The 23936-nt window shown below is 45.4% G+C and overlaps 1 protein-coding gene across 1 annotated transcript in view; it reads right to left on the reverse strand.

Annotated features, from left to right (window-relative positions):
* Nucleotides 1-21678, reverse strand: part of TBC1D14 (TBC1 domain family member 14) — a 170860-nt gene extending 149182 nt beyond the window's left edge. Inside the window, exons 1-2 of the mRNA XM_089691593.1 lie at nucleotides 21556-21678; nucleotides 12286-12430 (exon numbers count right to left, since the gene is read on the reverse strand). Coding sequence (XP_089547719.1) covers nucleotides 12286-12331 — 46 coding nt within the window. The 5' untranslated portion in view covers nucleotides 12332-12430; nucleotides 21556-21678. The remainder of the gene's footprint in view (nucleotides 1-12285; nucleotides 12431-21555) is intronic.
* Nucleotides 21679-23936: the final 2258 nt, after the last annotated feature.

Here is a 23936-nt window from a genome sequence, read left to right on the forward strand (position 1 = left end):
AAAGACCATTTTGAGTTGCTGTATTAAAGTTTCAGCAAAATGGACTAGCCTGCTGCATCATTTTCTCACTTTGATTTTCGGGGGTCTGAATTCAGTCCTCTGTAGGTTGATAAATTTCCAGCAAACCATGGAGCATCCTTACGTTCCTAACATTACCCAGTCCATATCAGTATAGACATCCAGCATGGTATTTTTCCCCATTGAGATCTGTTTACAAAGTGTTCCTTTAATTTTTTTGAGCAATGTGCATGTGTAATTATGTAATATATATACACATCTCTCGCTCTCACACACAAAGTGAGTACACCACTCACATTTTTGTCAATATTTTATTATCTCTTTTCATGTGACAACACTGAAGAAAATACACTTTGCTACAATGTAAAAGTAGTGAGTGTACAGCTTGAATAACAGTGTAAATTTGCTGTCCCCTCAAAATATCGCAACACTCAGCCATTAATGTCTAAACCGCTGGCAACAAAAGCGAGTACACCCCTAAAGTGAAAAAATGTCCAAATTGGGCCCAAAGTGTCAATATTTTGTGTGGCCACCATTATTTTCCAGTACTGCCTTAACCCTCTTGAGCATGGAGTTCACCAGAGCTTCACAGGTTGCCACTGCAGTCCACTTCCACTCCTCCATCACGACATCACGGAGCTGAAGGATGTTAGAGACCTTGTGCTCCTCCACCTTACGTTTGAGGATGCTCCACAGAGGCTCAATAGGGTTTAGGTCTGGAGGCATGCTTGGCCAGTCCATCACCTTTACCCTCAGCTTCTTTAGCAAGGCAGTGGTCATCTTGGAGGTGTGTTTGGGGTCGTTATGTTGGAATACTGCCCTGCGGCCCAGTTTCTGAAGGGAGGGGGATCATGCTCTGCTTCAGTATATCACAGTACATGTTGGCATTCATAGCTCCCTCAATGAACTGTAGCTCCCCTGTGCCAGCAGCACTCATGCAGCCCCAGACCATGACACTCCCACCATCATGCTTGTCTTTGTACTCCTCACCTGGTTGCCACCACACATGCTGGACATCATCTGAACCAAATAAGTTTATCTTGGTGTCATCAGACCACAGGACATGGTTCCAGTAATCCATGTCCTTAGTCTGCTTGTTTTCAAATGGTTTGCGAGCTTTGTGCATCATCTTTAGAAGAGGCTTCCTTCTGGGACGACAGCCATGCAGACCAAATTTGATGCAGTGTGCGGTGTATGGTCTGAGCACTGACAGGCTGACCCCCCCACCCCTTCAACCTCTGCAGCAATGCTGGCAGCACTCATACGTCTATTTCCCAAAGACAACCTCTGGATAGGACGCTGAGCACGTACACTCAACTTCTTTGGTCGACCATGGCGAGGCCTATTCGGAGTGGAACCTGTCCTGTTAAACTGCTATGGTCTTAGCCACCGTGCTGCAGCTCAGTTTCAGCGTCTTGGCAATCTTCTTATAGCCTAGACCATCTTTATGTAGAGCAACAATTCTTTTTTTTCAGATCCTGAGAGAGTTCTTTGCCATGTTGAACTTTCAGTGACCAATATGAATGAGAGCGATAACACAAAATTTAACACACCTTCTCTCCATTCACACCTGAGACCTTGTAACATTAACAAGTCACATGACACCAGGAAGGGAAAATGGCTAATTGGGCCCAATTTGGACATTTTCACTTAGGGGTGTACTCACTTTTGTTGCCAGCGGTTTAGACATTAATGGCTGAGTGTTGAGTTATTTTGAGGGGACAGCAAATTTACACTGTTATACAAGCTGTACACTCACTACTGTACATTGTAGCAAAGTGTCATTTCTTCAGTGTTGTCACATGAAAAGAGATAATAAAATATTTTAAAAAATGTGAGGGGTGCACTCACTTCGGTGAACACACCAAAAAGTATGGGAAGCCTGCCTTTGCACGTACATGAACTTTAATGGCATCCTAGTCTGTAGGGTTCAGTATTGAGTTGGTCCACCCTTTGCAGCTATAACAGCTTCAACTCTTCTGGGAAGGCTGTCCACAAGGTTTAGGAGTGTGTCTATGGGAATGTTTGATCATTCTTCCATAACTGCATTTGTAAGGTCAGGCACTGATGTTGGATGAGAAGGCTTGGATCGCAGTCTCCGCTCCAATTCATCCCAAAAAGGTGTTCTTTTGGGTTGAGGTCAGGACCAGTCAAGTTCCTCCACCCCAAACTCGCTCATCCATGTCTTTATGGACCTTGCTTTGTGCACTGGTGCGCAGTCACGTTGGAACGATTTCCACAAATTGGGGAGCATGAAATTGTCCAAAATGTCTTGGTATGCTGTCGCCTTAAGAGTTCCCTTCACTGGAACTAAGGGGCCAAGCCCAACCCCTTAAAAACAACCCCACACCATAATCTCCCCTCCACCAAAACTTTACACTTGGCACAATGCAGTTAGGCAAGTACCGTTCTGGCAAAAATCGCCAAACCCAAAACACATCCATAGAGAGAGTGAATCTTCCTAAAGGGGGCACAGACAGCAATAAAAACATTTTAGGTGTTAAAAAAAGAAGGGGGAAGAAAAAACAAAAACCAAAAGCATGCTTTCTGCCTTTAGCTATACTTTAATGGATTACAAAAACAAACATTTTCATTTAAATGAAGAAGTTTGAAAATATACTGTATATTTTGTTCTTTGTACTTACCTCCTACTTACTGCACCCCAATTTATTATTTGTGCAAGAGAAAAACCTGGATTCGCAATGTTTTATTTGCACTGCTGCCCTCTCAGCTGCAGCCAATGCATTTAATTCAGCAGAATGAACATTTTGGTTCTGGGAAACAGTCTATTAACTGGGTCAGACTATTTATTAACCGGAAGCTGGACGCAAAAAGCAGCTTTGGCTATTTAACCTGGAGTTGCTGTGCTTCACTTTATGCTAACACATAGAAGCACCCAGCAATAAAAAAACCAAAACAAACTTTAAAATATATGCACAAATTTTTGACTCAATATACAGAGACTGAAAAAAATAAATAAAAAATTCTAAGACACAGGACTGAAGGCAAGGTTGGCATAGCAACATTCATATCATTACATATTAAAGAACTGAATCACGGACTGCTAAAAGCAAAGTGTTCTGAGGTTAGACAGTTCAGGCACAAGGCTACAAAAGGACATTCACACACCAGCATGAAAAGCTTACATACACTTACAATGTGACAATGAGCTTAACATAAAAACATGCACACTGTTCATCTATAGGCTCCTGTATCACAGGGCAAATACTAAATCCAGTTACTATGTTATGCACAAGCCTCATAAAAAGTAAAACACGCAAAGACTTAAATTTTCCTTCCTTGACTGATCCAAATCCTTCATTAGGGTCTCATGTGCTCCCCTTCCCTTACACTGCAGCTCACAGTGGGAGGGTTCAGTAGCAGTGCTGTCAATCCAGAAAGCAGCAGGCAGGGGTACAGTAGGTGTGGCCAGGTACCAACAAGTTACAGGCTTGTGAACCAGCAGTGACAGAGGGACTAAGAAAACGGTAAGTACAGATACATTTACACCAATCAACCATTATGACCACCCACCGAACATTGAGGAGAATCGGACTTGTTTTTACAGCACATCCCACAGATACTCGATTGGATTAAGATCTGGAGAATATGGTGGCCAAGTCAATACCTCGAACTCAATGGGGTTGATTTACTAAAACTGGAGAGCGCAAAATCCAGTGCAGCTCTGCACGGTAACCAATCCATTGCTAACTTCAGCTTGTTCAATTAAGCTTTGACAGAAAACCTGGAAGTCGATTGCATTGACACGAATCAGCTTCCATTTTTTTTTTTTATATTAACTATAGCATAAAGAGGTAGTAAACTGCAACTTTTTTTTTTTTTTTTTTTTTTAAACAGTGGAAGACAAAATGTCATAATGTGCTAGCATGCATCACATTATGTGAAACTTGCCTTAAAACGAAGCCCTCCTCCCTCACCGACAGGTCTTTCATCTTTACCCGGTCCTTCTTCCAAATTTGTGGACTCCAGCAGCTCGAATGGCCAAGCCACGATGAAGTCACTTTTTATAGCACTCAGCTCTGAAGGAACAGCACGGGCATGCCACTTCTTCAGAGCACATCTTTTACAAGTAATGGTGTCTTTTACAAATAAATATGCATTGTTTGGGTGATATTTACAGTACCTACAGGTATAGGCTTACCTGTACGTACAAGTGAAAGACAACAACGACTTTACTACCACTTCAATTGAACAAACTGAAGTTAGAAGCAGACTGTTACCATGCACAGCAGCACTAGATTTTGCATTCTACAGTTTTAGTAAATCAGCCCCATTGTGTTCCTCAAACCATTCTTGGAACCATTTTTTGCAATGAGGCCACTGCCATCAAGGAATCCCATTTGGTCAGCAACAAGTTTAGTGAGGTGGTGCGTGTGAAAGTAACATCCACATAAATGGCAAGACCCAAGGTTCCCCAGTAGAACATTGCCTAGAGCATCAAACTGCCTCCACCGCCTTGCCTTCTTCCCATACAGGCAAGCGACGCACACGCACCTGGCAACCCACGTTATAAAAAGTAAAAAACAAACCAAAAAAACAAAAAATTCATAAGACTAGGCCACCTTCCTTGCTCTAAAGCCCAGTTCTGATGCTCAAGTGCCCATTAGAGTAGTTTTTTGCTGTGGACATGGGTCAGCACAGGCACCATGACCGGTCAGCAGCTACCCAACCCCACACACAAACGATGATGTCCATTTTTTTTTTGCTTTCAACACGGCAACTTCAGGAATAACATACTCGCTTTCAGCCCTATATCCCACCTACTTTCAGGTATGAAATAATCCAAGTTATCCACTTTACCTATCGGTGGCCGTAACATTATTGCCGATTCATGTATAATTAAGCAAGGCAGCACATTTTGTAATGGAAGGACATAGGTTCTGCTTTAATTGAGCTTCTTGAGCCATTACTAGGAAGTTATACGAAAACGTGCCCATCTTCCTCTATCAGACCATAAACAAGAGCATAGCCTCCAGACAGGTGTGGAATCAAACTAATATAATGAAAATTTTGGTGAATGAAAATATGTCTTACTCAGAATGCTAAGGGCAGTTAACCATAAAATCTAAAGTGCCATAAAGCAAACTTTGTCACTAAAATACATTTTGGATACACAGTCCTCCTTTCAAAGAAGGACTGTGTACAACTTGCCTCACCTGTTGCCTGTGCTGCCGATTTCTGCTGGAAGGAAAAAAAAAGGCTGAAGAACCTTCAGAACGTGACCCTTCTGGTGGTGGTGTTCTTCTGGTCCACCTCTCTATTCAGTGGTTTGTCCTGGAGGCTCAAATGTTACTACAGGATACCACAGTAACAAATGGGGTAGCAGATCAAACCACCAAGTTCAGGAATTGGATACTGCTGAAAAAAGCCTATTTCTGAAGATTGCTCAGCTGGTTCAAACAGCAGGAGAGGTATTAAAGATCCTAATTGCAGGAGGACTGATTTCCCAGAACGAATAGTCCATTCAAATATTTATATATATAATTAAAAAAAAGCCTTCACTGTAATATTCAGCTTCAAACCAGAAGTCTCCCCTGCAGCGCTTTATTTCTGCAACTCGTTTTCTTTAGTCTGATGGCCAGCATCATTCATTCTACTTCCTTTGAGACCAGGTCATTCTGAAGCAGCACATGAGCTCATCTTTCCCTTCCGCATGTCCTTGTCAGCGCATAACCTGAAATTAAGAAGCCACACAAGGAGCCCGTCATACTATGAGCTCTGCTGTACCGGTACTGTAAGAGGTGGATACCAGATCAAATTCAGGTACATACACTGCTTGCATTTAAAATGTATTTGTTTATTAAAATTACTATTTGGGCTAGGTTCACACTGTTGTGGATTTGCGGCCCAAATTTGCAGGTGCACATAAATGGGCTACTGTGCCTGCGTTTCCTGCAATTAAAAAGGTGCCTGCAGCATTTTAAAAACACAGCGCCAGGGAAATCAAATGGTGTTTTTGCACCATGCAATTTCCCTGCACCCGCAAAACGAACTGCAGGTTTAGATGTATGGGAGTGCCATTAAGAATGAATGGCTATGGTCTCTGGCTGGAAGGCAGCGATTAATGGGGCTCCAACCCTATATAAAAACTTACATATATAAGCCAAAATTGTCCAGGTAAATTTGACAAAATTTGGGCTGGCTGGGTGGAGGCACAGGGTCTTATGGTTTAAGATGCGGATATCCCACAGTGTACATTTGGGGGCTTGATAGCGCTTGGATACTGTATTTTTATCCACTCTACCTCATCCCCTTTCATGCCTCTCCATCTGCCCAATCCCCCCACCCCATCTTTTTTTCTTCTTCTTCCCCTCAACCACCCCCCTTCTTGTCCCCTCTGTTTTCAAGCTAGGCTCCATATTCATAGCAATAGCAGAACCTTATTTGTACCGTCACCAAAGCATAGACCCTCTCAGACATAACGACTCTGACTCATCGTTACCTACGAATGATGTATGTCTTGTAGTACACCAATCATTTGACCAGGTTCATATGTACAGTACCTCTTTGTATTGATGAACAAATTCAATAAACGCAACTGTTAAAGAATAAATGGCAGCCCTACAGGTCTCTACATAGCAGCATGTTTTGATTCTGTGAACAGTTGCAATTCTTGCACTCGCAACAATGTGAGCCTAACGAGAGAGATTAATGGAGACTGCCAATAAAGCTTCGGGTTTTTTTTAATCAAAACAACAAGCTATACTTACAAGCTCTGTGCAATGGTTTTGTACAGAGCAGCCCCGATCCTCTTTCTGGGGTCCCCCGCTGGTGCTCCTGCCCCTCCTCTCCAGCGGGTGCCCCCAATGGAAAGCTGCTTACCACAGGGGGCACCCATGTGGGCTCGCTCCTGCACTTTTTTGTCTGGATCCATTGACACAAAGCAGGCACCTCGGCCCCGCCCCCAGCTGCAGCATTGAATTAACAGCGGGAGCCAATGGCAATATCAATCTGCTCAAGGAGGAGGGAGACAGAGGCGAAAGCTGCTGCTCTTGTGCACATGGCTGGATCGGACTCAGGTAAGAATAAGGGGGGGCTGGGCGGGATTGTGCAGAACAGACTGCTTTAGAACCACTTTAAGGAACTCTTCTTTGACAATGTTGTCTTAGTAGCTGACCTGCGACAAGTATAGAGACAAGGAGTTGACACTTTTCTGACAATCACGTATAGCACGCTTGTTCCATAACCAACTAAACCATAATCAGTCAGAAACAACCAGACATTAAGGGAGTTTTTAGCAGCAGGGGTAGCCTTCACAATTCCCTCATAACAAAGTCCCTTTAAATATGGATTGTGCAGAAATTGTGTTAAAAAAAAAAACCCACACACCCGACATGTTTATTAAACAGAATCCATTGCAAGTACTATATAGTCACCACTGATCTCCTCTTCTTGTAGTTGCAAAGTGGCCAGTAGAGTTCTTCATGCAAAGCCATTCTATCAGGCCTGATTCACACCTAAGCAGTTTTTAGCGCTTTTTGCATTTTCTACAGTCCATTTAAAATTTTTTCATATGAGACGTTCATATCTATGCATTTTCAGCCACTTCATTTTTGTAAAGGCTCAGGGACTTTTCCTTCAGAAGACTACAAACATCAGTGTGAACCAGGCCTAAATAAAGAATGCATTTCCTTTAAAACGCAGTTCTAGTGTTTGTTTTTAGCTTTTCAACCTGTCTGACTCGCAGTGTTGCAGACACACATCACAAAGACAAAATGTCAAGTGTAGGCTCCAATGTTAATGCCTGGAAGGAAGCAGAGCCTTCACTGTCAGAGCCAGAAGTGCCCGGAGCACAGGCACTGCTCTCATCTGACTTCAATGCATCACTCCAACAACACAGCTCTGACATGTTATCACTTGTAGAGCAACGCAGGTGTTCCATGCCACACACACACACACACACACACACACACACACACACACACACACACACTTAGCTGGATGACGATCAAAATTCCTATTCCAAACCCTAGAGATTCCCCATATGTACGTATACCCTTCTAACATGACCTGAGCAAATGAACAAATGCATTGTTCCAGAAAAAGGATGACAGAATGAATAAAAATGCCTGAAAAGGAAGTTACCGAAAACTACCTGGGATCATCAGGGAGATGTGAACACAATTTAATACAGTTTTGTTTTCAGAAAAAAAAAAAAAAAAAAAAAACACCCCACACACCACAAAAAAACAAAACAAAACAACCACCACACTGTTAGTCCTGGACGTTTTTACAGCGGCTGTTTTTGGCTTTTGACATTTTTTTCTACAGACGGTAAACCCCCCCAGCAGGTTATCCTATGTGTCCATGCACACAGACTGTAGTCAACATTTTTTTGGCAGGGGCATTTTTGGCTGGAAAAAACCCCAGAAGTAGTGTGCTTTTTTAGGTGTCAAAATGCTCTATCACTGAAAAATGCAGCAAAACAGTCTTTCTGGACTTTTTTTTTTCCAACCAAAAATATTTTTTCTTAGCAAACAAAAAAAAAAAAAAAAAGTTGTAATGGGAGAGACTTTTGGGGGTGGGGGAGACCCGTCTCAGCTCCTCCTGTTCCTCTTATGTCTAAGGCACCCTGTGCCTGTTAGGGGTGCAGGGTGAAATGTTCTAATATTGGTGTGGAGATTGTTCATTGTTCTCTGCCATGTGGCTGCATCCCATTGCTCTAGCAAACTATTATGGGATGTAATGTTTGTGTATTGGTTTGGGGGTAGTTCATTATTCACTGCCACGTGGTCCCATTGTTCTATTATGTGTTTGAGTATTGACTTGCTGGGGGGTGTTTCCAGCAGCCCTCCTGATGGGACTGTCTGTTGGGATGGGTCTCTGGTTGCTAAATTTGGTTTGCCCCGCCCTGTGCCCTTATGCAGGGAGGTGGGTTGTTCCCTTGAATGTTTAGATCTTGTGCACACCCCGTGTGCATGGAACCTTGCAAATACTTTAGCAACTAAGACTTTGAAGATCTAAGTGAATATACTTTATCAGCTAAGAACATAAAAAATGATTTCACTCTTACTCACCTGGTCAGAAGGGCAGAGGAGTAAGGCTGCATTCACATTTGAGTGTTTTGTAGCTAGAAGCTCCAAAACGCTCAAACTTAAAAAATCAATTGTTCTCTATGGGGTCTGTTCAGGCAGTGAGGTGTGAACAGGCACCATAGAGAACAATTGATTTTTTTTTTTTTTTTAAGTTTGAGATTTTTTTTGGAGCTTCAAGCTACAAAAAACACTCAAGTTTGAATGCAGCCTAAGAGCGTGAAAGGCCATGTCTGGACAGGAGGGGCAGAGGTACATAGCTTTTTGAAATCGGTTAGAGGAGCTGGTGAAAGTGGGAGTTTTCCCAGGTTGTGCAGAAGTATTGCAACTAGAACGTTTGTTTTATGGCAGAAGAGACATCACAATAAAAACCTGCCTGCTCACAATTTTTAAGTTTAGTTCAGCTTCAAGTTTTAAAGCATTTTGTCATTTGGTAGAGGTCTCAGTTCCACATGTTTCACAATAAACACCAACATCATTGGAGAAGGGGGTTCAGCTAGGGCTTTAAATTTAGAGGTAGATGTCAGTTCCATATATAATTTGTTATATTCTATGCCATAAGAAATGAAAAAAAAGTTATGGGCAAGAGCATTTTCAAATTATTCTGTTTTCTCTAATGCCATTTTTTTGTGCACCCCCAGATATTTATACCAAAATATAAGCCTTCTGACTAACACTTACAATACATATTTTATGTGATGTAGAAAATAGGTAAAAGTTTAACGTAAATGTTTTTTTTTCTTTTTTACCAGCCTCATGCACATTTCAGTTCTAAGAAGCTGCTCCTACAGCCATTTGAGCTGCTTTGAACTTTATATTTTCTCTGCCTCTTAACTCCCCTCCATGGTAGCCTATGTGTCCATGCACACTATAGGAATTTTCAGGCAACAATACATAAATATAGAAAAAACAAAAAAACCCCACATTACTTGTGCATTCAGGAGAGAATCTTTTGAGCATAAAAACGCTCAGAGAAAAAAACAAAAAAAAAAATCACGCACAAGTTAATGCATTCTAATGGCCAGAATTCTGGCTAATAGAATGCATTAATACCAGACGTGGGACGCATGCATGCAAAAACACGTCGTCTTTTTAATGCTTTTTTTAATTCTAAAAACTCCTGTAGCTCACAATGTTTTTTGAGCTTCGCAGTGTGCATGAGGCCTTTAGGTTTGAACTCATTTGCTTTTGCATGCTATAGTTGGGGAGAAAAAAAAACAAAAAAACAAAAACACTACAAAAAGAAATCTGTCTGCATAAATTGCCAATACAATATAGCATTCATTATAAAAAAAAAGTGCTGTGCTTAGTGTTAACTAATTAAATATAACAACGTTAAACAAAGTGTCATTTGCACCATTTGTGCTAGCAGCTGTTTATATATTTTCATTGTAGCAGATGGGGAACTTGCACTAAACTGCAAGGTCTGCACATGTGGCTGCCGCACTCCTGGTAAAAAAAACACTGCATTATGTAAGAGGCAAAAAAAAAAAAAAAACTAATTGAAAGAAAATGCATTAAAATCTTCACCTTTTCTCAGGTTCCCGCTGCTTCCTATCACAGACATCACTGGGCTTCACAGAGGGATCTTTGTAAAGCTTTGGATTCAAATTCCCGCAAAAGGATGCTACAGCACCGTACAGAGGAGTGTGTTCGCATGGAATTTGAGATAATCAGCTTTACCAGGGTCCCACAAAAAGACCAAAATGACATCACCTTCCCTAAACAAGCCCTCTGAACCCCATCAGTAAGGCAAGTATATATTTTTCAAACAGTTGAGGGAGGGGAAGAAGCTACATAAGCGGAGCCTGCATTTAGGGGCACAGATCAAGTCAGATTTGTAGAAAGAAAAAAAAAAAAAACACCAAACACTAGAACAAAATGGTGACATTTTCACAAGTAAAAAATAGAAATGGGCATTAAAGTGATTGTAAAAGGCATATTTTTCTTTTGGAATAACAAACATGTTATATTTACCTGCTCTGTGCAGTGGTTTTGCACAGAGCAGCCCCGATCCTCCTCTCCTGGTTCCTTGCTGGCACTCCTAGCCCCTTCCTCCTGCCAAGTGCCCCCACAGCAAGCAGCTTGCTATGAGGGCTCCCAAACCACTGCTCTTTGTGTCAATTCACACACTGATGCTGCTCGGCCTCGTTCCCGCTCTCTCCTCATTGGTTCATGCCAATGAGGGGGAGACCCGGGACAGCCAAGGCCCTCATGCACATTGCTGGATTAGGAGGGGGACTCAGGTAGGTATTGGGTTGCTGCACACCAGTTTTTTTACTTTCATGCATACAATGCACGAAGGTTAAAAAAAAAAAAAAAAAAAAAAAAAAAAAAAAAAAAAAAAAACCTTGGAGACTTTAACAACCACTTTAACGTTTTGGCTTCTACCAGTAACTGAAATGTTGGTCTTGAGTGGACTAATATTTAAAGAATTCCTGGTATTGTCAGATGCTGAGCAGGAGGCTCCATTCAGGGAATGCTTTGGACAAGGTGGAGAGCGTGACATCACCACCCTGCCCAGTCAGAGAATTTTCTGAATGGCGTCTGTGCTGAGCGGTCAACCTGCTGTGTTCAGAATGCATCAGGTTAGTTGCTTAGAACAGGACCTGGAACAAAGTGAAGATCACTAGATTAGTGAAGTCTACTTCATGGATTCCCAGCTTTCAGGGCCATCAGTATCATGTATAAGTTGGACCAATGTAACTACAGTATGTAAAAAAAATATACCATACCTGCAATTCCTCTTTCACCTCCTTAAAAATTAATTTACACTATAAAATCCACATACCAAAAAGCTGCTATTCTTGTGGGACAAATCAAAAACAAAAGACACAGATACTAGAATTAACAATCCTTCCTCTGCATAGCAGCTATTGGCACCGCCACAAAACAAAAGTACTTGAAGCTAAAAGCCGTTGAGTTACAATGTCACAGCAAAGGACTGAATATGGCAGCAGGAAGTTTTTCTGCAACATGATGTTTAGGATGAACAAAAAGTGCCATGAAAAAAGGGGAAGAAATAAACAGGCAGCCCACGACCTTGCAAAACCAGCCTCCGGGCCCATGTTTTGTACGTTACTACACATGACAAAGCATAATTCCACAAGCTGCCCTTCCATGTATGCACACACCAGCACAATCTAGAAGCAGAAAAGAATACTCCTTGCTTTTGCCTTTCTAGTGAACTGGAAATTCACTAAGCTGGCATTACCTTGGCAGTGGTGACCTCCATTCCTCTGCGGCTCATGCTGTGACATTGCCTGCCAGACTTGAAAAGTTTAAAGGAAAGTGCGGCACAGTTGGGTAGAGACTCGTGCATGTCGGGTTAAGCTATTTCTTTGAGTTGTGAAAGAACCCTGTGACAAAAGGAAAGAAAAAAAAAGTGTTTAACAGATTTAAAAGAAGAAAGCAGTGTGGAATATGTATGCTATTTAAAAGAATGACATTAAATCACTGCTTTTACTTCAAAAACAAACTTTACCGAAACTAGATTGATTCGGGGGGGGGGGGGGGGGGTACGACAAAAAACCACCACACCACAAGCACAATGTGGAGATCAGATATTAAAGCAGAAAAACCCCTGTGTGAGAAGCCTCAGATAAAAGTTGTCACCGCTCAACTACTGTGCTGCAAGCTAGCACCAGAACATTGGTGCCATTCACAGCAAGGCGATCAAATTTCATTAGCTGATCAGAAGTTGGAGAACGTCAGCTTTGAGGGTTCTCACAATGTAGGTTTACATTGGGGGGAGATTTATGAAAATTGGAGAGTGCAAAATCTGGAGCAGCTCAGCTCTGCATAGAAACCAATCAGCTTCCAGGTTTTGTCATAGTTTAAATTGAACAAGCTGAAGTTAGAAGCCGATTGGCTGCTATACACAGCTGCACCAGATTCTGTGTGCTCCAGTTTTAGTAAATCTACCCCATTGTGACAATTCCCCTTTAAAAATAAATAAAAAACTATGCAGTCCACCATTATTAAACTTGATTCACAATATGTCAATGGGTGTGAATTCAATAGATTTTAGTCCACACCCAAAAAAAAAAAAAATTCAAGTGGAGTCAAAAGTACCTGACTGCATACTTTTTTCTGGTCAGGCAGGGCCCCGAGGTATTGAGGCTGGGTTCACACTGATGCAGTATGGAATTTGCACCACGTTCATGCGAACCGATGCGGGTGTGTATGTCAAGTTAACAACCTGAAATCAGTCCGAAAAACACGGTGCGATGTGCAAAAATCAGATTGCATAGGTGTGAATACGATTTCCGTCTAGGGCGGAGCCAAAAAAAGGGTCCTGCACCTCTTTGGTGCGGATGCAATGCAATTTCAGCCATACATAAAATGTATGGCTCCAATCGCACCACACACAAATCACATGTGATTTGCACAGGAATGCGGTGCAGCTCCTGTGCGAATCACATGCGATGTACTGCACTAGTGTGAACCTAGCCTGATGGCCATGGATTTGTACTAGAACAGGCAAGAAAACTAAGATTCTCAGGAGAAAAAAAAAAAAGAAAAGAAACCTGGCAGCAACCTACATAATCCTCTCAAGTGCATGTTTTTTTTTGTCTGGCTAGCTTCATGGCAAAGCTGAATGAGAAAAATCACTTGACTCTCCTATCCACGATAAACAGCACAGAGAAAATCTCCCCTTCCAGCTATTGCATTCAAACTGCAGCAGTCACAGCTTTCTGAATATTTGAATCTGATAAGATGCAGTCACTGTTCAGCTGACAATTTTCCACCTGGCTCCTTCAAAGTTTCCACTGAAGTTTTCCAAGCCGGCAGGGACACCCACAGCTCGAATTCAGCAGGAATCAACAGAAATCTGTTTGGCCAGCTTGAAGTAGAACAGAAAAGGCAAAACTATTTTTTGTCTCTGAGTAAGGTAGCGTTATAACCCATCGGTTTTTTTCTTTTGGGGGGGTGCCATCCTTGTTCCATTTGGAGAGATTTCCCTCCACTTCCTGTCCCATAGCCTCAACAGGAAATCCCAAAAAGTGAGAGTCCCTGCTTTTCCTTTAGTCATACTTTACATAAGAATTTTAGTAGGAATTCTAAGCAAATGAAAAAGGTAAGCATCAATGTTGCTATATGAATGGGAACATGTAACAACAAAAAATAAAAAAACCCCATCAGTGGGAATACGTCATGGCTTTCTTTGCATCACAGTCCTTCTAGGGCTCATTTACATTTTGTGGAGCATTAAGTCACGTGCATTGTATTAAGGCAGCCCATTGCAAGTAATGGGCTGCCAACGTACCAAAACATCCTGAAAAATCAGACAAGTCACAAAATTTATAATGCAACTCACAGCAACGCGCTATGGTTCGATGCAGCGAGCTGCAACACATGTAACGTGTGTTACCACAATGCAGGGATATAAAATGATTCCTTGCAGTATGGTAGGAAAAACAGTATTAACCAAAATAGATAGGGAACCTCACCCACACCAATGCTCCTGGCAGGCCATTCTTGGTGAAGCACCAATTCCAGGGCTCCCCTTTCAGTCCATAATGTGACACTTCAGAAACCTATTAAAAAGTAGATCTAAGGCCCCTTTCACACAAAGGGTCCCAATCAGGTCTGACAGTCAGTTTTTCAGGTGGACCCTGATCAGGCCCACCATTCACCCATATGGGGCATAAACAGACTTCAAATCTGATCCAGTCCACCAACATTAAAAAAAAAAAAAACACAGAAGGGGATCCATCCTCCTCTGTCTAGGCAGCTCAGAGGGCAGTCGAGTGTAAATGGATAGTGGAGTCCGTTTACACCCAGCTGCCCACAGAGGAGAGTGGGCTCTGTGTGTCCACTCTGCAGAAAAGGATGGAACCGTCATCCTTTTGCTCTGAACAACAGAGGGTTGGCGGACAGATCTTCTGCCGATCATAACGGAGTTCGCCCCATGTGAAAGAGGCTTAAATAGATGCCATTTAATTTCCTAAAATACTATATCAAAACAAATGTCATGATTTTTTTTTTTTTTTTTTTTTAAAATACAGTTTCACCTTTTTAATAATACTTTTCATCTGGGTGCTGCTGATCTCCTGCAACCCTTCTAAAGACTTCCTATCTACATACACTTGCTCCAATATCAAATGCCCACTATTGTGCTGGACTGGCAGCCATAATGTGCAATACCTGCTGGCCCCTTGTGGTCTTGACCAGTGGCATCTGTGACTGGGTGACAACATAGGAGCACAACTGGGAGACAGCGGTCACCCCATAACAGAGAGCACATGAACCAGGACCTTCACGGCAGGATCACCAATTATTATTCTAATGAAAGTTCAGACTTCCAAAGAATGAAAACTATTTTTTTAAATTAGACAAAACGTGTTTAGGCTTATGAGATTTTAGTGTCTGGGATCAAATCTGCATCAAAGCACCACAAATCAAAAACGCCATTTACTTCATTTTTAATATTCAAATCAAACTCCTCCATTCATCCATGTCTCTATTCTTTATTTTTCTGAGAAATCACTTTGAAAAACAACCCCCTAGCATTTCTGGCTGTGGCCATCTAAGTAAGGACAGATACAGGATCCCTCATTTACAATTTGTGGCCCTGCCCTAAACTTCATTACTACTGGGTGTCTATATTTGCAACTCTTAGAGGTTGTAAAGGCTCAAAGTTTTTTTACCTTCCTGCATGCTAAGCATAAAAAGGTAAAAAAAAAAAAAACCCTTTGTGCAGCAGCCCCCCCCCTCAATCCAGCAATGTGCACTAGAGCCCCGCCTATTCTGGGACTCCCTCTCATTGGCTGAGACAGAAGCAGAAGCCATTGGCCCCTGCTGCTGTCAATCACAGCCAGTGAGCCAATGAGAAGAGAGGGCTGGAGCTGAGCCACCCAGCTCGGTGTGTTAATGGGGGAAAATGTTCCAATGGGGACCTGGGAGTTCCCAAGGAAATCCCTTAATTTGCAAGGATTTCCGCTCACTCCATTTGCATATGTGACAGGAATTGGAGGGAAATTTCAGCAACGGTACACAGATGGCTTAAAAAAAAAAAAAAAAAAAAAAAAAAAGGGGGGGGGGGGGGATTTGGGATGAAACCTGACATGGGTCCTCTGCTATATCCAAAATGAAACAAAAAAAAAAAAAACACAGTTTTGCCTGTAGTTCTACTCTCAGCTTTTTTCCCCCCCATTCTGAAAATAGGTGCAGGAACTCCCTACCTTTTTAGTAACCCCTTGTCTCCACCCCCCACCCCCAAGCACAGTGCCTTGGTTCCACCCCCTACTCACCACCCAGTACCGCCCCTTTTAGAGAATACAGAACCAAGTAATTTGTTAAAGATAATGAAAAAAGCAGCAAAAACCTGAAGCCAGCAACAATACCCCCCCCAGTAATAATAGATCCCCCTAGCAACAGAATACCTTAGATTGTGAGTTTCAAGGAGCAGGGCCCTCCTAACCCTCTTGTATTGAGCTGTATTGTCTCCAGTTTTAGATTGTAAAGCGCTGAGCAAACTGTTGGCGCTATATAAATCCTGTATAATAATAATACCCCTACAGCAGCAATAGATCCACCCCAGTGACAATAGACCCCCGTCAGAACCAAGTATACATTTTGTGGTGCTAAGTAAATTGTATGTAATGTGTTAAGAAAAATCAGTATAATCTACAGCAGCAATAGATCCCCCACACAATAGACCCCCCAGCAACAATGGACACCCCCACAACAATAGATCCACCCCAGCAGCCAGCATCAATAGACTCCTACCTCAACAGGAGATCCCTCCTAGCATCAACTAACCTTCCCGCAACATAACAACCCCCCCCCCCCCAAAAGAATAGACCCCCCCATGCAAACAGATTCCCACCAATGAAAAAACACACCCTCCAGCACCCCTTTCCATTACATACATCCAGTGCTGAAGGTGCCGGAACTGCGTTCCCCAGAGATCCCACTGAAAAAAAGCCTTGGTTCTACTTTAACCGCCCTATAGCAGAAATACTTCTACAGGGTGGCAAAGGTGTGTAAAATTTTACACACACACACACACACACACACACACACACACACACACACACACACACACACACACACACACACACACACACACACACACACACACACACACTTTTGCATTTCTGGGTAGAGGGAAAATGCCCTACGCGCACCGATATTCGCGGCCACCAATCACCAGTTCCCAGACTGTGACTGTCTGGTTGGCTCCCGATGATTACCGAGGATATCCGACGGGGAGGAGAACCGTTTTGTTTACTAACGGTTCTCCTCCGTCAGCTCGGACACACTGCTTTGGACGGCTGTGCACAGCACTGCCATCCAAAGCAGTGTGCTTACAGTGAAGCACACAGACACCACCCCCTAGTAAAACACACCCAGCACACGTTAACCCTTTGATCGCCCCTCATGTTAACCCCTTCCTTTTTTCCTGCCCAGTGCCATTAGTACAGGGTCAGTGCTTTTTTTTTTTTTTTTTTTTTTTTTTTTTTTAAGCACTGATCACTGTATTTGTTTCACTGGGGATGTCAGTGATACCAAGTTAGTTTCCCCCAGTGTAAGAATGTCTGCCGCAGTCCTGCAGTAGCTGATCGCTGCCATTACTAGTACAAATTTAAAAAAAAAAAAAAAAAACCTCCATTATATATACCAGCATTTGTAAGCGCTATAACTTTCACGTAAAATAATTAATTTAAGCAAATACATGTAATACATGTAGCAGAATACATTTTGGCCTAAATTTGATTTTTAATTTTTTTTACTAGACATGTTTAATAGCAAAAAGTCATAAATATTGTTTTTTTCTTAAAATAACGCAAAAAATAAAAAAAATGCAGATGCGATCAAATACCATCGAAAGAAAGCTCAGTCCGTGGGAAAAAAAAAAAAAGGACGCAATTGAAAGTTGTGCAGCGCCGGAACACAAAACATGGCCTGGTCAGGAAGGGGGGTAAATCTTCAGGAAGGCAAGTGGGCGCAAATTATTTACATATTCCTTTATTGCTTGATTTAACATCAAGTTCTGGGTATGTGCAGTGTCTTGGTTTTTTTGTGATATTAAATGTAACTTTTGTTTCTGCTTTTGAAGATCTGGTTAAAAAAAAAAAAAAAAAAAATTACCTGATTCAAAAGTGCAGATAATTCATGTAGCATTTACTCCCTGGAATCCATCTGCCCTTAGCTCAGGTATTCAGACAGGAGGGTGTGCTTAGCTGAGAAAACCCCTCCTCCTCTCCTGAAGACTCCTGGGATTTATGACATCATTTGCCTAGGCATGGAAACCAGGAAGCAACTTAGGAAATGTTAAAAAAAATAAAAAAAAGTTAAGATAATATACTTTCTCATCTATTTATGAATGCTAAACAGCATAAGGATTAGCCAACCTGTATGAATCCCCCCATCCTCACCAGTACAGCCAGTATGAATCCCCACCTCACCAGTATAAATCCCCCCCTCCCTCATCAGTACAACCAGCATGAATCCCCCCCCACTAGTATAACCAGTATGAATTCCCCCTCCCTCATCAGTACAACCAGCATGAATTCCCCTCCCCCCCCCCCCCCACTAGTATAACCAGCATGAATCCCCCCTCCCTCATCAGTACAACCAGCATGAATCCCCACCTCACGGGTACAAATCTCCCCCCCCCTCCCAAGTACAACCAGTATGAATCCCCACTTCATCAGTACAGCCAGTATGAATCCCCACCCCCCCTCCTCACCAGTACAAACAGTATGAATCCCCACCTCACCAGTATAACTGGTATGAATCCCCACCTCCCGAGTACCGCCAGTGTGAATCCACCCCCCTCACCAGTATGAATCCACCCCCCCTCACCAGTACCGCCAGTGTGAATCCACCCCCCTCACCAGTATGAATCCCCACCTCACCAGTACCGCCAGTGTAAATCCACCCCCTCACCAGTATGAATCCCCACGTCGCCAGTACCACCAGTATGAATCCCCACCTCACCGGTATAACTGGTCTGAATCCCCACCTCTCGAGTACCGCCATTGTGAATCCACTCCCCTCACCAGTATGAATCCCCACCTCGCCAGTGTGAATCCCCCCCCCCTCACCAGTATGAATCCCCACCTCGCCAGTGTGACTCCCCCCCCCCCCCCCCCTCACCAGTATGAATCCCCACCTCGCCAGTACCGCTAGTGTGAATCCCCCCCCTCACCAGTGTGAATCCACCCCCCTCACCAGTGTGAATTCCCACCTCGCCAGTGTGAATCCCCCCCCCCCTCACCAGTATGAATCCCCCACCTCGCCAGTACCGCCAGTGTGAATCCCCCCCCTCACCAGTATGAATCCCCACCTCGCCAGTACCGCCAGTGTGAATCCCCCCCCCCCCCCTCACCAGTATGAATCCCCACCTCGCCAGTACCGCTAGTGTGAATCCACCCCCCTCACCAGTGTGAATCCACCCCCCTCACCAGTGTGAATCCACCCCCCTCACCAGTGTGAATCCACCCCCCCTCACCAGTACCGCCAGTGTGAATCCCCCCCCCCCTCACCAGTATGAATCCCCACCGCCAGTACGAATCCCCCCCTCACCAGTATGAATCCCCACCTCGCCAGTACCGCCAGTGTGAATCCCCCCCCCCCCTCACCAGTATGAATCCCCACCTCGCCAGTACCGCCAGTGTGAATCCCCCCCCCCCTCACCAGTATGAATCCCCACCTCGCCAGTACCGCCAGTGTGAATCCCCCCCCCTCACCAGTATGAATCCCCACCGCCAGTACGAATCCCCCCTCACCAGTATGAATCCCCACCTCGCCAGTACCGCCAGTGTGAATCCCCCCCCCCCTCACCAGTATGAATCCCCACCTCGCCAGTACCGCCAGTGTGAATCCCCCCCCCCCCTCACCAGTATGAATCCCCACCTCGCCAGTACCGCCAGTATGAATCCCCACCTCGCCAGTACCGCTAGTGTGAATCCCCCCCCCTCACCAGTACCGCTAGTGTGAATCCACCCCCCTCACCAGTGTGAATCCACCCCCCTCACCAGTGTGAATCCACCCCCCTCACCAGTGTGAATCCACCCCCCTCACCAGTACCGCCAGTGTGAATCCCCCCCCCCCTCACCAGTATGAATCCCCACCGCCAGTACGAATCCCCCCCTCACCAGTATGAATCCCCACCTCGCCAGTACCGCCAGTGTGAATCCCCCCCCCCCTCACCAGTATGAATCCCCACCTCGCCAGTACCGCCAGTGTGAATCCCCCCCCCTCACCAGTATGAATCCCCACCGCCAGTACGAATCCCCCCCTCACCAGTATGAATCCCCACCTCGCCAGTACCGCCAGTGTGAATCCCCCCCCCCTCACCAGTATGAATCCCCACCTCGCCAGTACCGCCAGTGTGAATCCCCCCCCCCCTCACCAGTATGAATCCCCACCTCGCCAGTACCCGCCAGTGTGAATCCCCCCCCCTCACCAGTATGAATCCCCACCGCCAGTACGAATCCCCCCCTCACCAGTATGAATCCCCACCTCGCCAGTACCGCCAGTGTGAATCCCCCCCCCCCTCACCAGTATGAATCCCCACCTCGCCAGTACCGCCAGTGTGAATCCCCCCCCCCTCACCAGTATGAATCCCCACCTCGCCAGTACCGCCAGTGTGAATCCCCCCCCCTCACCAGTATGAATCCCCACCTCGCCAGTACCACTAGTGTGAATCCCCCCCCTCACCAGTATGAATCCCCCCCTCACCAGTGTGAATCCACCCCCCTCACCAGTGTGAATCCACCCCCCTCACCAGTGTGAATCCACCCCCCTCACCAGTACCGCCAGTGTGAATCCCCCCCCCCCCTCACCAGTATGAATCCTCACCGCCAGTACGAATCCCCCCCTCACCAGTATGAATCCCCACCTCGCCAGTACCGCCAGTGTGAATCCCCCCCCCCCCCCTCACCAGTATGAATCCCCACCTCGCCAGTACCGCCAGTGTGAATCCCCCCCCCCCCTCACCAGTATGAATCCCCACCTCACCAGTACCGCCAGTGTGAATCCCTCACCAGTATGAATCCCCACCTCACCAGTACCGCCAGTGTGAATCCCCCCCCCCTCACCAGTATGAATACCCACCTCACCAGTACCGCCAGTGTAAATCCCCCCCACCTCGCCAGTGTGAATCCCCTCACCAGTACAACCAGTATGCAACCCCTCACCAGTACAACCAGTATGCATCCCCTCACCAGTACAACCAGTATGCATCCCCCCTCCTCACCAGTACATCCAGTATGAATCTCCCCTCCCCCCCAGTACAACCAGTATGCATCCCCCCTCCCCATGTGTCCCCAGACTCATCAGTGAGGAAAGTTTCCAGGCCGGTCAGGACTATTCCATGGCGGTGTGCCCTCACCCCTGGCAGTGACAGAGCAGGGTGATAACTTGTGTCCGTCCTCCCCGGCCCCCTCCTCAGCAGGCTCCCCGCACACACACACACTTCCTGCTGCAGAAGGTAAACAATCCCCGTGTGGCCCGCCCCCACACACACCTGTCCCGGGGTACACGGCGTCCCGCTCCTCCCTGTCCCGGGGGTGTCGGTGCTCGGTGTCCCCCTCCTCCTCCTCCCTGCTGGGGACACGGAGCCCAGCGCTGCAGGTGCCGCTCTTGTTCCTGGAAGGGAGGCGCTTCTCCGGCTTTGTTCCCTCCCCTGCTCCGCCCCCTCCCCCGGTGTCTGTCCTCCTCCCCTCCTGTCTCCTCACAGGTCACACGGAGGTAGTCCCGGCACTGACAGGGAGGCCGTGTCACCGCCTGAGAGCAGTGCAGACCTATACACTCCTATACCCGCCCTGTCCTCCTCTCCATTGCCATGTGCATTGCAGCTTCATAGTCCAGGAAAGCCAGCCCAGCATGTCATAGCCCTCCCCTCTTCTAGGAGTGCTGGCCCAGCTCCTCAACCTCTCCATACATAACCTTTATATAGCTGGGAGGAAGGAAGGGGAATACTATACAATGTAAGCGCCATGAAAGGAGAAAGGTAGAGAAGTTTCCCTCAGAGATGGTCGCCCCTATCAGATGTTTTTATGTACATTTTACTCTCAATAGCGGGCTATGACGACAGGCTGCACCCCCGGGATTGTGACTGACCCCGGGTTCACATCTATGAGGCCGCCTGGGCCACATTTTACACAGGCATGAGAGCACGTTCATTTAAATGGACTCCTGTGCCCTGTGACACGCAGAGAAGTCCCTGCACTCTTTGGAAAACGCAAACCCGCACGGGAACCTCGGTTCTCAGTACTGTTGTGTTTTCCAGTGCGGACGGCGTGCCATTAGAACTTATGGCACCCTCCCGCGGGTCCGCATTTCTCTGTGAGGGTGGAGCGGCTGCACGGATTTTCATGCGGATCCTCAGCGGCACCACCCTCACAGATGTGAAACTAGGGTAACACTGACTCCTGCCTGTCAGGTGGAAGCAGTTGGCTGATTGCTTCCCTAGCCCCTCGGTAATGGTGCCCACCCTGCGCACGCTCCCGCCATGTATTCCGGGCTCTGCTTGCCCATCTGCAGGCCCAGGGCCAACATGGAGAGGAGAGATATACGTCTGCTCTCCTCCCCTTCATGCCATGACCTAGAAAGTGACATGTATGATGTCACTTCTGGGTCATGATGTCACCTCCGGGTCACCCCGTCACTATATTAGCCAGGGGGAAATGCATTGCAATGCGATCTGCATTGGAATACATCCATTGGAGCCCACATCCATTGGAGCAGACATGAGGGGTCGTTTAGACCCGGCATATCTCAATAAAGAGAACCTGTCACCTAAAAATCACATAGAGGACTTTGTGTCTCCTATTTGATAAAAAAGAGGTTAAGTAGAAAAAATATTTCTTTATTGCAGAAAATAAGGTTACACCCAAGTACATAACATCCCCCCCAAAGATGTGGAGCCCCCCAACTTCACATATACACATATACGGACCTAATCCCACACACCATGTCACCTACATGTGAAAACATTCATCGCAATGCACATGTTACATATCGCCGCACACGCCGGAGTGAGAGCGATAATTCCAGCGCCAGACCTCCTCCGTAACACTACACTGATGACCTGTAAGGGCTTCTGAAGCATCACCTATAGAAAATATGGGGTACTGAAGTTTGTCGCCATTTCATAGACGCACACAAATTAAGGTTTGAAGTATTGCGTATATATTTACTCAGCGCAACCTCCTCTTTTATATTTTACCACAAATTTGGGTAATTTACTGTGTTTGTTTGCCCTAAAATTCACTTTAGTGTGTTTTTTACTGAAATTTTGTGTCAACTCATGGGGCCCCTGTGTCCTTGCCCAAACTCAAAAAAGCCTATGAAAAAGGTACCAGGGGCATCTCATGGGGCCCCCTACTGACCCCGGGCCCTCGGGCAGTGCCCAAGTTTCTAAATGGTCAGTCCGCCCCTGATCAAGTGACATAAAAAAATTGGAACTATTTTATTCTATTTTACTGTCTAGGGAAGCCTTTTTCAACCGGGGTGCCACGGCACCCTGGGGTGCCACTTGAGGTCCTCAGGGGTGCCATGGTGTCGTGGATGAGAAAAGCTGTCAGATCTGATTGAGGTCCCGCTCCGCCGATTGTACATCGGCATATCAGGACCTCGGTTGGGACAGTACAGAGAAGAACTGTGGAAGGGGGAGGCGGCTTCCTAAGTCCTGAGCTCTCCAGCTCCCTCTACAGGGCAATACCAGGTATGCAAGCAAGGTAGCATGTAGAGCGGGTACAGGGAGGGGGAGTGCCCTGGGTTCTGACTCAGCAAATGGTCATCAATCCTAAACTACACACTACAGCCAACTGTACGTCACTTGTCATTAGCCTGGCTACACTTGCTGCACCTGGCCAGCACTGCCCTAGGCCTTGTGGTCTGCAA

This window comes from Staurois parvus, unplaced genomic scaffold, assembly GCF_062004578.1.
Source record: "Staurois parvus isolate SC_StPar_1 unplaced genomic scaffold, SC_StPar_1.0 ptg000564l, whole genome shotgun sequence".
NCBI classification, from domain to species: domain Eukaryota; kingdom Metazoa; phylum Chordata; class Amphibia; order Anura; family Ranidae; genus Staurois; species Staurois parvus.